The 17640-nt window shown below is 38.7% G+C and overlaps 1 protein-coding gene across 1 annotated transcript; it reads left to right on the plus strand.

Annotated features, from left to right (window-relative positions):
• Positions 1 to 801: 801 nt before the first annotated feature.
• On the plus strand, positions 802 to 17446 carry srms (src-related kinase lacking C-terminal regulatory tyrosine and N-terminal myristylation sites). The gene is made up of 8 exons (XM_027145075.2): positions 802 to 1764; positions 2905 to 3026; positions 3653 to 3819; positions 5105 to 5252; positions 8810 to 8968; positions 13097 to 13278; positions 14375 to 14531; positions 16500 to 17446. The coding sequence occupies exons 1-8, from the start codon at positions 1418 to 1420 to the stop codon at positions 16697 to 16699; spliced, it is 1482 nt and encodes a 493-aa protein (XP_027000876.1). The 5' UTR covers positions 802 to 1417; the 3' UTR covers positions 16700 to 17446.
• The last annotated feature ends 194 nt before the right edge of the window (positions 17447 to 17640 follow it).

The raw sequence follows: 17640 nt of genomic DNA on the forward strand, positions 1-17640 counted from the left end.
TGATGATGCTAAAACTAAATTCTTCTCTTCCTCCTCCTCCTACTACAACTAATAATAATAATGATAACTGGTGGAACATTCGCCTTGCACTTATGGGGTTGGGGGTTTGGTACCTGTTCTCCAAAGGTTTCAGTCCAAACTGTGTGTGTGTGTGTGTGTGTGTGTGTGTGTGTGTGTGTGTGTGTGTGTGTGTGTGTTATTGTGCCTATGATGGCTTGGCACCCCGTCCAGGGTGTCTCGTACCTCGTGCGATAGCCTAGAGGTTGTGGATAGGCTCCAGGTTCCCTATGACCCATGCAGTGTAGTATAAGCGGTATAATATAGTAATAGTAATAATAATAATAATAATAATAATAATAATAATAATAATAATAGCAGTAGTAGTAGTAGTAGTAGTACCTTTCGTATTTTAAAAACCTATCGATGCACAATATTCAAACAATATATGTATATATATTGTTTGAATATTGTGCATATAAGTATATAAGTATATAAGTATATATATCTGAGACAGACAGACATGAGGTCTGATAGATAGATAGATAGATAGATAGATAGATAGATAGATAGATAGATAGATAGATAGATAGATAGATAGATATTATTATTGTATTATAATTAGCTATTATATGCCTGTTTTCATATGCCTGTGTTGTTCCTATTGTAATACAGCAGTCTACTGTACACTTGCGAGAAGACAAAGGAATGAACGATCTATTCGTGCATATGCAAATTTATGTTATACAAGACCCTTTAACACCCACCCAGAGAGCAAAAACAGCTCCAAAATAACCAGCATGACTTCAGGGGTACGCATTCAGTACGGCTGGCCGAGAGCGGAACAGAGACACGCACAGGGACACGCACAGAGACACGCACAGAGACACGCACAGCCACGCGCGGGTTCCTGAGAAAACACACCGGATGCTGCGCACCATCATCATCATCACCATCATCACCACCACCACCAGCAGCAGCAGCGGCGGGAGTGATGATACTGGTGAAGGGCGATAAATCTCTCCCATCGCGCAGGATGGTCTTTGCGAGCCGTGAACTCTGCTCTTTACTGTTTCTCTATGCACATCGTGCAGCTCCTGTACGGCGCTATGTTTCCGCGTTCCCAAAGCGCGCTCATTTCTGCGCTACTGATCTATCCCTACACCAAACCGGTTTCACCTGATTCTCCGCTCTGCTGGCTCGCATAGCGCTGACTGCACTACAAAAGGAAGGCGAGGGACGCCTTATAAGAGCTAGAACGAGCCTTAATGAAGGAGAAGGATCTGTGATCGCACGCGCGCAGGCTGCGGCTTATTGTGGTCGCTGGACCTTTCATTGACGTGTGCCGTCAGGACCAGGGTGGAGTTGGGGGTAGGGGTGGGGGTGGTGGAGCAAATAGCACGGAAAGACTGCGGGGGGAATGGAGGAGTGCTGCCGGGCGTGCATGCCCTGTTTAAGCCGCTTGTGGAACTGGTTATGGCCTAACCCGCGTTATCCGAGCGTCACTCCGGCGGACGAAATCCCCACGGTGTCGGGGGACCTCAGCGTGCCGCAGCCCAAGAGGCGGCCTGCGCAGCTTTACGCCGCTTTGTACGACTTCGAAGCCCGCAGCGAAGAGGAGCTGTCGGTCAAAGAGGGAGACAAGCTGTCGGTAATAGAAAAGCGAGGACAGTATGTTCTGGCCAAAAAACTCACCGGAAGCCTCGAGTCCGGCCTGGTGCCGGCCAACTACGTCGCGATGCTGCAGGACGAATTTGCTAAATACAAGTAAGTGGGGAAAATATTGCAGGATGGAGTCTGGTGCTGTGCTGTTAGTCCTGCTGCTCAAACTGGTCCTGTTCATGGTGAAGTAGACACACTGAACCCCCCACCACCATACACACACACACACACACACACACACACACACACACACACACACACACACACACACACACACACACACACTCACACACACAGACACACAAACACACATACACACACACCACAGACACGCACACCACAGACACGCACACCACACACACACACACACACACACACACACACACACACACACACACACACACACACACACACACACACACACCACCGCCACCAACACAACAATATGAAGTCCACTCTACGTTTATTATTTGTTTATAATATACATATATTATTTGTTTGTTTGCTGAATGTATCATATGTTCTTTATTTTTGTTCAATCCACTGTCACAGATCCAAATGCTGTCAATACAAAGAGCAGGTCAATTTGAGCCTGATTCAGTACATCTTGTAGAAAAAAAACACTCTGATTTTTGCAGAGAAACACTTTTATTGCTCACCTACAGCCTATTCCTTTATGTCTCTTGAACACAAATGAATGTTCATTGTTTGCTTTGCTATCTTGAGCAGAACAATAGAGTGCACATGCAGGGTGCATACACACACAGGTATCAGGAAGGCTGATATGGCAAACATGCACACTTGAAACCTGTTAGGATTATACTGAAACCATGCAACGTCACCACCCACACACAACAAGCGAGTGAGTGCACATGACCTCACCCATGCTTCTCAGCCACGCTCCGCACCCATGCTTATACCGGTGTTATGGTTCCCAGGATTTGTTTGTCCTGAAAACTGTACAGTTATGAGCACAATGAAATTCCTGTGTACCAAAGAGCCATAGCAAAATATTACCATATTACATATACAACATAACTAGTGTATATTAATACATATTATGTATGATACTAGAAGATAAACATTTAAAATATAGAAGAAGAGGAAGAAGAAGCATGATATACGATGTTTGAGCATCTGGATTACTGGATATTATGCAGTGTATATGAAAAAAACTTGTATGTAGTTAATGTAAATATCACAAATAATATAATTTATCTAATTTATCTTGTGTGTGTGTGTCAGATGGTACTATGGGAACATAAACAGACAGAAAGCTGAACAGCTGCTTTTGGCTTCCCAAAATAAAACAGGCTCTTTCCTGGTTCGAATCAGTGAAAGTCACAGTGATGAATACACCATCTCAGGTGAGACAGTCTCTCTGATTGCTGCCTTGCATGCATTTGCTTTACTGAACACTTTATTAGGAGTAGTGCCTGCACTTTCTCCCCTGTCCTTCCTGTTCCCTTTTTTCAAGTGAACAATAACCCAGTCCTTGTCTCTGCAATTGTCTCAGTATTTCCCATACCCTCGACCCAGCAATGCATTATTTTTCTGTATGCATTTTCTTATACCTTATTGGTCAGCTGGCACATTTTACAGAGTCAGCAGTTCTGTTTCTATGTTGGAGGGCAGCAGAGAGTGTGCTACAGTTATACACTTACTTTAGCATCCTCATAGCAAGATGCTTTACATCGGAGAAGAAATTGTGGAATATTTCTTTAAAGACATTTTGAATATTGCTATTATTGGTTGAAAAGGTTTATAGAATTAAGCACGTTTTAGTTTTAGCAACCGGGAATCAGTTCGAGAATCAGATTGAGGTAGAACTCTCTATTGTGATCTGCTGTATAGTGAGATTTTGAATCACGTTAAGTAATAGTGCTTTCGTACAGTACATTAGTGTGGTGTTGTACTGTATCTTAAACAGTGTGACAGAAATCATTTACAGTATACATTATCTGACAGACAGATATTATTACTTGTTTCACAGCCAGGAGTGAAAACAAAGTCTTCCATTTCCGTATCCATCGGTCTTCAGTCGGTGCTTACTATGTGTCTGATAAGATCTCCTTTGCCACTTTGGATGAGCTTATCAAATACTACCAGAACAACCCCAGGAGCCTGGGGTGCCCTCTGGACCAGCCATGTGTACAACAGGTCAGATATTTCTGTTATTATCCATCCAAATTCTAAGCTAAGTTGTTGCAGCAAATATGTACAAAGATAAGTGGAGTCATGAATTGCTAGAGAAAACCGAAAAGGTTCTTTATGGAAGCCCTCAAAAAAGCATTTCCAGCTGACTGCAGCTGCCAAGTACAAGAACTCTAACTATTCCTCTAAAGAGCTCAAGTCAACCCTAAAAACCGAATCTTATATCCTTTACACGATTTTTCTTTTTTTTTTTTTTTGCCATTGGGCTTCGGCGTAACTTCACAGTCTTCTTCTTACTGGGAAGGAACAGAGGCTGAAACACTGAGGCCATGGAAGAGGAGCTCCAAAGAGAGAGACACATTCATACACACTCACTTTATCTATTCTCTCCTATAATAGGGTCATATCAGTCTTTTACTGTTAGTTTTATTCACTTAAACCCTTATAGCACACTTAAGTCCTACATTTCAACAAAACTTCTGCACTTCTGTCACTTTTCATGGCTTCGTATTACAGTTGCATTTCACTAGACTACTAAATTATAAATGTCTTTTTGGTTTGGTGTTTAATGTCAATCATTAAAGGAAATGAGAGCATTGACACTAAAGACACTAAAGATTTCAAATATTATTTCAAATCAATAAGATTTTTTTTTCTAGAATTCAGTTCTTCTTTTATTTTCTTCCGGATTCTCATTACCTATATTAAATGTAAGCTTTCAAATGTATTAATTTACAAAAATGGTACTGTCTCAACACCAGGTATAAAGTAGCTCTTGATTTTTATCGCATCCAGTTTCTTTAATTACAATGAGCAGTTTATTTGTATTCCATCATATGCTTTGTTACTTCATTTCAAATAAAATTTCAAGTCTTAAAGTTATTCAGAGTTTATAGTTATGTATAGTCTTTCTTTTTATTTGTACATGTTACAAATACACAGAAGCACAAAAGCATTCAATTCGTTCTCACATCAGTGAATTAGAAATGGAAATTACCGTATCAGGTGTAATGCCACACCTTAAAACAATCCAGTTCTGAAGGGCTTTTTTTTCTCCCATTCAGATAACCTTTTGAAATTACAGTTTAATTTCCCCAAATATAGAAAAGGTGTGAAGCTTGTGAAGGTGTTGTCTATGAAATTGAATATGAATATGAACATTCTTTTCCATTTCATTACTCCATGGTATTGAGGTCATAGTATTGTCCTTTTAGATAAGCGAAAAGGAAGGTGATCTCCAGTTACTTAACGTGTATGTGTGTGTGTTTGCCATGCATTTGTTTGTGTATAGAGGGAGCTGTTTGACATGGAGCCATGGGAGAGACCGAGAGAAGAGTTTAAGCTGGCCAGGAAACTGGGGGAAGGGCATTTTGGTGAAGTATGGGAAGCCTTTTGGACTACTAAGGACAAGAAAGTGGCCATTAAAATGTTGAAACAAGGTGAGTTTTTTTTTATTTGCACATCACACTACTCTTTACATACAACTTTACATTGTTCTGATATCTGCTAGAAAGTCAGTGTGAAACGTCACTATTCATGCTGCAGTCTTTTGAATTCTATTCGCATTTATTAATTTGGCAGATGGCTTATAAGTTTTGATTTGAAATGATCAGATACAGAGATGTACATAAATGATGGAATGCTAAGGGTTGATGGTTCATTCATTCATTTATCTTCAGTAACTGCTTTATCCTGGTCAGGGTTGTGGTGGATCTGCAGCATTCGTTCACATATTCATTCACTCCTAGGAAAATTTTAGACTTGGATGGTCCACCTGCTCGCATGTTTTTGGAATGAAGGCTTGAAGACAGGTGTAGTTCCTGGTCCTGGAGTACTCAAATGTGCTCCGTCCTTGGTTTTTTGGCATGGTCTTTGATAAATTAGTTGACTGGATGCTGCCATAATGTAAAACATTCATTCATTCATTCATTCATTTTCTACCGCTTATCCAAACTTCTCGGTGTCACGGGGAGTCTGTGCCTATCTCATGTGTCATCGGGCATCAAGGCAGGATACACCCTGGACTGAGTGCCAACCAATCACAGGGAACACACACACACTCTCATTCACTCATTCAATCACACACTACAATTTTCCAGAGATGCCAATCAACCTACCATGCATGTCTTTGGACCGGGGAGGAAACCGGAGTACCCAGCGGAAACCACCGAGGCACGGGGAGAACATGCAAACTCCGCACACACAAGGCGGAGGCGGGAATCGAACCCCCAACCCTGGAGGTGTGAGGCAAACGTGCTAACCACTAAGCCACCGTGCCCCCCCAAATGTAAAACATAATCAATGGAAATTTTACATATTATGACATTCACATCTTGTGCCATTAATATAATATCCATGTAGCTGACGTTCTTGTGCAGTCATATCTGTGCTACAGGGGCAGAGTTCACTTAAAGGCTTTAGGCTACTGATTGGAAAGTTGTTCCAAAGGACTTTAAAGCCTAGAACCATCGACTATGGCTATAGAGCCTAAGGCCGGTCTTGAGACATGTTCTGTATTGACTTGGAACTGGTCTTCCAATTACTGTCATTAGTCTATGGACATGGGCATTGGTCTCATATGGTCTTGACTTGGAACAAGTAATTGTGCTGTTTTTTTTTTTAAAGTTTAACAAGAATGAATTCCTTCTTGTAGGAAATCATTGGTGGAACATGTGAATGAAGTTGAGCTAGTTGAAGTGAACACTTTAGTCCACTTTAGTTTTCATCTAGTCCGAGTTCTCATCAGCACTGTTTATGAACATGAACTGAACTTGACATTGGCAGTCTCGACTACAGCCCTACAAATAAGTTGCCATTGTTGTGTCCTAGACCTATTATTTGCCTTCAACTGAAAGTCAATTTGAATAAAGATTTTGAATAAAAGCATCAGCCAAATAAATATAAATGTAGATAAGCAATCCAGTGCGACTAAATCTGAACAACTTATACTATGCAATATGGACAAACAGTCTCTAATATGATTTGATACTTAAACCAGTTTGAACCTGCAGTTTGATAAAATCTTTTTAAATCAACTTCAGTCTTATGCACAAAGTGTTGGTGTAGCTACAGACTTTCTTTCCAGCTACCCTTCCTCATGTCCCTTGCCTTACACACTGCTTATCAGACATGCCCATGTCAAGTTCCCCTGCAACATCAGAAGGATTTGTCCTTTTGAAGGCCACTCGGGTGCTTGTTCAGTTTCTTGTCATTTAGAGACAAGACTATTGGAACTTGATCCTCAGACACCTCTGAGCAAAATTTGATCTCTGAAATCCAGAATGTAGCTCTGTGACTTGTTTTCAACCATCTGAAGTTCTCCCACACCATCCCATTGCTGAACTCTCCTCAATGACTTCCTGTAGCTACCCGTATCAGATTTAGAACGCTAATGACTGCCTACAAACTACAAACAGAACAGCCGACTCTTATCTCAATGCTCTTATCACACCTAGCACTGCACCAAGACTCTCCTCTATTCTGGCACATATTTGGTGGAATGAACTTCCCCTAGATGTCTGAACAATCACTGGCTGTCTTCTAACAAAGTCTAAAGACCTCCATTCTTCCTAAAATATATAAAGCAGCACAGTTTTTAGACTGATTGTATTCTGATTATGTGACCCAGTGACCAGTTTCGATGCATCCATTGACAAAAGCAGTAGGGCGTCTGCCAAATGCCATGAATATAAATGTAAATGCAACCAAACCGGAATAATACCTGCCACTTGCTGTAGGTATGTCAGCTATTTGTCTGGAGTGAAAACCTGTCAGAGAGGAGAGGCCCATATATAGCACTGTCCATGGTCATAGTGAAAACACTTTAGACGAGGAACTGAGAGAAGGAATAGTCATAATAAGTCACACTTCCTATATTCTCACACCCTCTTTTTTTAAGACACACCCACTCTCATGTACACCTGTGTAGCCACAGTCGTTGCCACAGCCTCTTTGTTACCACAAAGAGGAAGATAGACATCTGGCAGTTTTCCACATAATGTCATTCTTATTTTTGTTCTTTATGGTCCATTTCGGCTCCGAAGCCCCACATACATATGAATGTAAACATTAGGTACTTACTTCATCAATTTTTCTTTCAAAACATTAGAATAACAGTTTGGAGTTCATCTGATTGCATGAAAAACATGTAGCTTGAGACAAAATATTTTGCTGAAGTCATTCGTTTTCGTTCATTTCATTCGTGGGAGAATTTAGCCACCATGGTTACAGGACCTAGGGAACTTCTACACTTTGTTTGTTGAACATCTGTTTCCATAGTACATTTTACCTTCTGCAAGATGTTATCTTCGCATGCTTGTGCAGAAGGATGAGGGATTTCCAAAAAGAATACAAGATCAGATACAAGATAGCACAGTCAATGCTAATGTCAGGGTGACATGTTTTTAGTTTTCATTCTCCAAATACCAAGCCATAGTAGGTATCAGAACCTTTTTTCTAAGTATATAATTCCTCAATTTTTTTTTTTGGCCCACAGTAAACAATCACATGATGCCAGGTATCCTTACAAGTAATGCTCAAAATGTCTGTTAATTCTCGTCTGTACAAGCTGATTATACGGTGATACACCGATACGTATCAAGTGATATTTATTGTGACTTGAAATTTTCCAGACATGGATGGCCATGTCTTTCATGGTTCATTTTTAATTGCATCTAATTTATGCTTAGTTTTGCTATATATATATATATATATATATATATATATATATATATATATATATATATATATATATATATATATATATATATTCAATACAATGAATCAAAAGTAAATACACGATTTTACTCAAAATAAATTTAGACAGACACTATACATCATGTAATGTCATCATAAGGCATAAATATTCATCCCCAGATCCACAGTGTCATAACCTTTCTGGAAACTCACCTTTGTAATAAGTGTTGTAATGTAAAGAATTGAAAGTTCAATTGTTTTGACGGTCGTTCAAACATGTCTTTCTCTCTTCTGCCTGTAGAGGACACCAAAATGGATGAGTTTGTGAAGGAAGTCCATGCACTGAAAAACCTGCACCACCCAAAGCTCATTCAGCTGCTAGCATTGTGTACACGTGGAGAACCCGTCTACATCATCACTGAACTTATGGCCAAAGGCAGCCTCAAGTCCTACCTTTCCAGTGAGTGTTCCTGTGAAATACCTTTAGAGCTAGTTTCTCAAATGAAACATCACAGTTTGCCATTTCAGGTCCATATTCTCTTCACTACAGTAGAATCCAAACCAAATGAAACATTAGTCTTATGCCAATTATTATACTGGTCTTTAATAAAGAAAGAAATGTATAAGTTTGTAGTTTCACACTTCATATCTGTAATAGACATATTTGGCTGTTTTCTGTTAATTAGGACAACGTAATCATAAACATTTGCATCATGAAAGTCATGTGTGTTTTACCTGTTTACTGCTGCATGTAAATGATTATATTTTTAAGCCTAGTTGTTTCCTGACAAGCATTGTGGCAGTATGTCTGTATCTTCCTGGAAAGAATACTATAGGCTTAATGAATATCATGTATCCAAGGGCACATAAAAGCTTTATCAGTAAAGAACTCTGCTGCGTTATGTAATTGCTTCAGGCCGGTCTCCGTGCAGCAGGGTTTTAAAAAATATACCCATTTTTAAAAATGATATATATTATTTAGTGCTTTGAGTGGTAACGAGAGAACACGCTTCAAAAACTGAGAAACTAATTTAACCGTTGATTCCAGGTGCTAATGTTATTCTGTCTTTATTATCACCTGAAACAGAAACCAGAACAGTGCTAAACACCTGCCTGGATTGTGGGATTTCTAAACGAGTTGAATCACGACAACTTTGGCAGATAAAGACTCGCATTCCTTATTCTTTTAAGTACAACCTTTTCATATTAGTTTCGCTGTGATTAACAAATTATTTAAAGTAAGTATCAGTTAATATGAACTGAGTTCAATTGCTAAATAATAAGCTGGGAATTTATTAGAAAATTTGTTTATATAGTGAAAAGGCTGCCAAGAGGAAGAAAGTTGAATAAAGTTTGCTCTTTAACAGCTGTAGATAGATAAGTGTCCTTTCACCTGAATGTAGGTTTGATCGGGTACATAAACAAAAACAAAAACATGTACTGTGTGATTACTGTTTAGTGTAGATACATCGCACAGATTTCCCTTCCCTAATATTAAGGGGTTCAAACATGATAGTGCTCCTGTCCTATTGAACACCTTTGGGATGGACAGAAACTCTGTGTGCCATGCCTTTTCGTCTTCCCCCAGAATGCTTTTGTGTCTGAATGAGCACAAATCTCCACAGTCAAATTGCAATCTATTGGAAAACATTTCCAAAAGAATGGAAGCTGTCATAGCAACAAAAGGGATTGAACCCATGGATTTAAAATGTTCAAGGACAGACTGTGCTGTGATGGACAGATTTCCACAAACCTTTGGCCATACAGTGTATATTCAACTTCAGTATTCAATATTTTCAGGCATTCTTGAGTGCATATAACACAAATCTCATGTATATGTTTTTGTAAACTATCACAATAATTTCTCCGCCACTCCAATTCAGAATTTTCACTATTTCGCATATTCCCATGCGTCCTCCAAATGAGCAGAAGAGCACATCGCGTACCTTTTGCTCTTTGCATTAATGAACGTGAGGTGTATTCCTACCTTAAGGTGTAAAACAGTTGGGGGCAAATTGATTAACTTTGTCCCCACAATGTGATTTAATCAGACTGAAAGTCACTTTGTACCAAAGGGCATGTCTTCCTAATGAAAACCTTTAGCTAAATTATTCCACAATGTTCCAAAACAATCAGAAAGTTTGTCAAAATGAAGGATTATTATTGCAAAAATTTAGTCGTCTGTGGTTTTTGAGAAAAGTAGCACACAATAACATCAACAACATTAACATTAACATCAACTTTTTTTTTTTTTACCATTTTTTTTACCTCTGATTATATGATCCTAATCATTTGATTTTTGGAAATACACCAAATAACTACACAAACTATGCACACATATTATATTTTCTGTTATAAGTCTACCAATATTAAAGACCTAATTGTATTATGGGGATATCAGATAATATGTTATAACCCATTCCTGTTCCGAACCTGAAAATCTATTGGCTGATTCATGTAATATAAGCTGTCCTTCAGAACAGGAAATATGCTGTGCTTCATTAAGTTGAGAATGCCAGTAAACAAACTTTCCCCATATGGATGGTTTAATGTTTAGGGAACCATGTATGCAAAAAAAAAAAAAAAACACACCATGTTTTGTTCATGCTGTGTAGAAGAACACTAAGCCATTTGAACATAGCCTGTTTCACAGCTAGTCTTAATTTCAGTCATGGGCCACAATGGCTCACAGTCACAATCACAGTAAATAGTTATGTGGTATACAAGGTATATTAAGTTTTTTTTTTTTCATAAAGGTTTTGTATACGGTATAAAATAATGTGTAAATATAGATAAAAACACTATGTACAGATTTAGAATTTTCATAGTCTGACTGAAACTCCTTACAGTCTAAAAAAAAAAGGATGTTGTTTCAAGATGACCAAATTTTCATTCAATGCTTTTGTCACATTTGATGTGTGTGCAGTATGAATCAGTTACTGTTTACTTCTGTAATTTACTTCTGTCCGTGGCGTATCCCTGCATTGTGCCCAGTGTTCCTATTACAGGGTGAGGATCCACTGCAGCTCTGACCAGGATAAAGCAGTTACAAAATACTGAATGAATAATTGAATAGTTTACCTCCTGCAGTATTCCAGTCATCATAGATTCACTCTGCAGCTATGAGACCCTGAAATTGTTTAGGATGGCAATACATATTATGGTATGAAAACCGACAAGAAATCTTTCTGCTATTATGCCGGACATTGAAATGACTTTTATATCACACATAGACAGAGTCTGTCCTTGAACAACCCTTTTCAAAACCATGGGCATTAACATTGAGTTGTCGCTATAACAGCCTCTGCTCTTTTAGGAACGTTTTCCACTGTGACTCTGATTCAGGATAAATCAGTTACAAACGATGAATCAATGAATAGTTTCCCTCCTGCAGGTTATCACTTCATAGAATCATAGATTTATTTAATCTGTAGCTGTGAGAGTCTGAAATATCATAAACGTTAAAACATGTTCTGGACTTTGAACTGAATTTTATAGCAACATTGATAAGATTAAGTCACTAAGATTTGTCTTTTATCACAGGACCAGTATAATGCTTTCTCCTCTGCCAATACATTGACTCATATGCTTTTATTGCCTTTTTTATTGTCTATTGTTTGTACAATGTAAAATGGAGATGCTGGACTTCCTAGTATACTCAGATGACTTTTGAAACAGTGTTATTAAAATTGTAATCATATTACATCTCTGACTAAGTTATTGTTATACAATACAGTCAGATGTATGTGGACACCAGATTATCAGACCTATATGTACTCGATCCAAACTATGGGATTAACACATAATTTACAGCTTTGTGGCAAAATTATGGGAAAGAACCACATACTGTATACTGTATGTAGGTATGATGGTCAGATTTACACAAACTTTTGGCAATAAACAGTACTTCAACTGTCTACTGCGATATATTGCTGTTGAAATTAAATAATAATTATGATTGTATTTAAATCCAAATCAGGTGATTGGTGTTGGAATTAGAGCCCTTTATTTATATGTAACCCCACCCCATTTTAAGGGACCCCCTTTAAAGTACTTGCACAGATGAATATAATATTTCATTTTTAAATTTATAAATGAATCTGCACTTTGAGCTCATATTCATTATTTAATTTCAACTGTGACACACTTTGTCAGTGTTCATATAATTATGAACCTTGATGTGTATTATATACACGGTGGCTAAGTGGATAGCACCTTTGCCTCACACCTCCAGGGTTGGGGGTTCGATTCCCGCCTCCGCCTTGTGTGTGTGGAGTTTGCATGTTCTCCCCGTGCCTCGGGGGTTTCCTCCGGGTACTCCGGTTTCCTCCCCCAGTCCAAAGACATGCATGGTAGGTTGATTGGCATCTCTGGAAAATTGTCTGATTGCGTGAGTGAATGAGAGTGTGTATGTGTGCCCTGCGATGGGTTGGCACTCCGTCCAGGGTGTATCCTGCCTCGATGCCCGATGACGCCTGAAATAGGCACAGGCTCCCCGTGACCCGAGGTAGTTCGGATAAGCGGTAGAAAATGAATGAATTAATGATTAGCTTTCATTTCTCTCTCTTTCTCTCCCTCGGTACTGCAGCCCCAGAGGGACAGGTTTTGAGCTCAGCTCATCTGATCTACATGGCTGGTCAGGTTGCAGAAGGGATGGCCTACTTGGAGGACCGGCACATTGTCCACCGAGATCTGGCTGCCCGAAACATCTTGGTGGGAAGTGACCTGGAGTGTAAAGTGGCTGATTTTGGCTTGGCCCGTATTATTAAGGTAACACATATAACAAAATGTTTCTTTCATAAATCTAGGAAATCTTTATGTGGAACACAACCACACATCATGCAAATCGACTTGCTTAGATCCTGTAAAGTGGTTTATATTTAAACATTTATACAAAACACTATGGCATGTGTACACAAAGTCTATACATATGTAGGGCATGTAGATATGTGTAATATACTGTATGTATGTAGCGTTACATTCACTTTGGAATTAAGAAAATAAAATCGTTGTAAAATGAAACTCACTGGACTCCTGAACAGGATGAAGCATTGATCTTTAAATGATCTTTAGTAATTGTGATTGTCATTGCATGCAGGGGGTTCCAAAAGAATTGGCACCTATTATAAAATGAGCAAAAAACTGTAAGTATAATAATGATATAATCCAGATTTAGCCGGCACATGGCACAGTGTTGAGGGTTCCATCTTCCCAGGTTCAGCCTGAGTTTGACTTCGGTCTGTAACTATGGGTTAACTGTAAAACCAGAATAATCTTTAATGTCCGAATACTTTTTTTATCTAATTATAAACGGTATTATTATCTAAATTTATAACTGTTATTTTTATACTTTTGAACAAAACCCATTTTTGTGAATGTTTTGATTGTGGTATTTTTCAAACAAAAATACAAATAAATAGCATATTTCGTGACATATCTATACGTCTGTATACTTCATATTTTCTTATATTTTGGCTCCTTGTGGCTGGTAACTCAGAGCCTTCTTGATGCCTTTCAGCCCAGTACCTGGTTGTCTCTGCCAGGAGGTTTAGAACGAGCCATACTGTACATGAAGAGACTCAGCACTGCTATTATTCTTACCAGAGAACTTACTATTTTGTTAAAAAAAACAAGAAGTTAATTAACCCGCATGTATAACATCCCTGCACCATGAGCGCCAAAAAAATGATCCCAATACAATGACATGAGCTGTAAACTGATCATGTCCAGTGAGATAAACTCATTATTTTAGAATAAGAAGTTCAGAAAAAGGATATATAATACTACATTTAATTTTTCACTAATGATCATTCCGAAAAAAGCCCAATATGTATAAATGTATGAGTGTGTACATGTGTGATTGCAGGACAGTGTGTACACAGCCAGTAGAAACACTAAGATCCCTGTGCGGTGGACGGCTCCTGAAGCGGCTCTGCACCAGCGCTTCTCTGTTAAATCTGACGTCTGGTCCTTCGGGGTGCTTCTCTACGAGATGATGTCACGGGGGAAGATGCCATATGAGGGTATGAATGCCTTGTTCTTAGTTTCCCTGCTATTCATATGATAACAAATGTATGTTCTATGTTTTATGTATGTTCTTCCTTTATCCACACGGGTTTCCTCTGGGATTCCTGCCATGTCACAAAAATATGTGAGTAGTTATTTTAGCTATGTTAAATGTCACACAATAGGTGTGAATGTGTGTGCATTATGCCTTGTGATTGGACTAGCATCCTATTCAGGTGGAATTCAAAGTATACCAAGCATTCCCAAGATCTCTGGATCCACAGAATGGGATAAATTTGTTGGATAAAAGAATTTTTTTAGTCACTTATCTACTAATCATTAACAAACCCCAACTATAGTCTCTTGTCCTGTCTCTTTAAAATTCATACTGTTTTCCTCATGAAATCGGGTATGATATATAGAGAAAGACAGAGAATTCTCAATATAGAATACTTCTATTAAATATGTGTGCTAAGTTTTTGATTTTGGCAGCAAGAATAAGGAACGTGAAAAATGTTTTTGAAAAACATTTTCTGTTAAGGAATTTCGCACTAGCTGGACATGTGACTACGTCAAGATATGACAAGAGGTAGCTGCTATAGCTTTGGTTTTTCTTTCAAGCTGGGCCTTAAGCAGGGAATTTGTGTAGTCTTTTTTCGGTGGCATGATGTCTTAGTGGTTAGTATATTTGCCTTTGACCCCCAGGGTCTGATTTCTGCCTCTTATATGTGTGTGGAGTTTGCGTATTCTGCTTGTATTTTGATGGGATTTTTTCTGGGTAAAACAGTTTCTTCCACCAGTCCAAAAACTTTAGGCAGATTGTTGTCTCTAAACTGTCCGTTTTGTCTGGAGTAGGTGCGTAAGTACATGTGTAATTGTGCCTGGCAATGGGGTGGCACCGTGTCCAGGGTGTTCTCTGGGATAGACTCCAGGTTAAGAAACATTGATGTGGAGCACTGGAGCCAAAACATCAAAATATAATTTGTGTTTAACATGAACCAAAATGAAAAATTAATTATTTTGATGTTCCCTTTCAGCTTTTTTTTTAAAAATATTGTTATAAACTGGGCCAGATTTAACTCTAGGATGCATGTTATCTAAGTTCTCATTAGTCATTTTGTCATTAGTTAAAATAATACTAACTAGATTTGTAAAGTTTGTCATTACAAACTTTGATGTTGGCTTTGACGATGCAAGTATTCGCAAAGGCCGGTGCTTTTTGGAAGCGAGTGGACATAAGGATCAGTGTTACGTTTGGAGGCAAGTGGACTGAAAGCTAGGGTGCCAAAACATTTGGAGGCAAGTGGAGACAAGCAGGTGACATCATCCGAATACTCTTGAGGAAGTTCCCCACATTGGGCCGAGTGTTTTGATATGTCACATGTCCATGTTGTGCTAATTTTTGATTTTCACGTGACGTCATCAGAATACCATGAGGAAGTCCCCCTCATTCTTCTGAGTGTTTTGATATGTCACATGTAAAGGTTGTAAAAAAATGTTTGATTTTGCATATTTTGGGGGCGGGGCTATGGCACAACCAAAAGGCCAGTCAATACACCAATTTAAAAGTTTGTTCAGAGTATCACCCTAAAGGAGCTGGCCGAGTTTGGAGTAGACAGTTCGAAAGCTTGTCGTTATAAACCTCCAACGTTTATAATGGGAGTCTATGGGAAAAAAGTCCAGGTTGAGACTTGGTACCGGAGGTACCGGAACTCGGATCGCTTAGAAAAGTAATAGTAACATACTTCAGACCAGGGACTATAACATATTCAAATTTGGTGCATGTGGCTCGAAAGCCCTAGGATTAGTTACTCTTGATAAATTTTTGTCTAAGCTTAAATAGGAAAACAGAATGTTGGCTTCTACAAAGCCAACATAATTAGCTAATAATCCCTGATATGAGAATTTCTTCTTCCCTGTTGTTGTATGCATGTGGTGGGACTAGTGTTTAATCTAAAATAGCACATGCTCCTTTTCTTCTTCAGGTAAAACAAATAAGGAAGTCTTGGAGGTACTTGCTTCAGGTTATAGATTGCCATGTCCAAGTCGCTGTCCTCCCAATATCTACCGCATGATGCTAGACTGCTGGGCAGCTGAAAGCTCCAAACGACCGTCGTTCCATGCACTTCACAGCCAACTGGACAACATCTACTCCAGAATCTACTACAAAACCATTGAGGTGTAGAACCTGAGTCTGATGAAGAGCACAAGAAAGCCACACAAGTGAACAAATGAGGGGATGTACTGATCGTTTCTTTACTAATGCTGGTTCAGGTAGCAAATTGAAGGCCACTCCATGCCAAAACTGTATTTATGAATGATGTTTTATTGATAATGTGCAATAATGTAATGGATCAGAATAGTTAAAAATGTAGACAGCAGAGGCATGCTCAGTTGCTGGTCAATGATCTGTATGTGATATGCGTTGAATTTTTGGATTGTGATCCCTAACAGTGTTCAGCCTGTGTCAAGCTCCAATGCTGGCCACACAGAGACTCAAGCTTTAGGATCAGTAGTAGACTAGCTAATCAGTTTCTGCTTTCCAGTGAGTGTTTTGTTTACCAATGGTTCACCTGCCAACTGTGGACTTTCTCCCAGTGAACAAATAGGTGAGAAGAACTAAGACTGTTACACCTAATGGAGCATCTGAGGAGGTTTATTTCAGACCTGCTCCCAAAATAAAAAAAAAAACAATTGCTTGCATCCACACGAGACCTGAGCACGTACACTGTGGGGGAGTTTCAGTTTAAGAAACAGCCACAGTAATCTTCCTGTCCTCCTGGATGCATTCTTCTGTTAGCCTGGATTTTGCTTATTCACAGGAAACATTTCTGTGATTAATGTCTTCCTAATTACAAAAAAAAAGAGAAAACAAATTATGCACCGTGAGTTTTCAAAAATATTTTAAAAAATAAAGTATTTTTTGAATATATGTCCTGGTATGGTTTATAAAACAATATTCTTTAAATACATATTTTATCCACAGATACAGGGCTTTATTAATTATTTGTTATTAATTACTGAACTAACACCATGAGAAATAACATTAATAAAGTGTAACAATTTTTTTTTCTACAGTTGTACCATGAAGTTTAGGTGTATTATGTATCTGTAACTTGGACAGGT

This window comes from Tachysurus fulvidraco, chromosome 23, assembly GCF_022655615.1.
Source record: "Tachysurus fulvidraco isolate hzauxx_2018 chromosome 23, HZAU_PFXX_2.0, whole genome shotgun sequence".
In the NCBI taxonomy this organism is placed as follows: domain Eukaryota; kingdom Metazoa; phylum Chordata; class Actinopteri; order Siluriformes; family Bagridae; genus Tachysurus; species Tachysurus fulvidraco.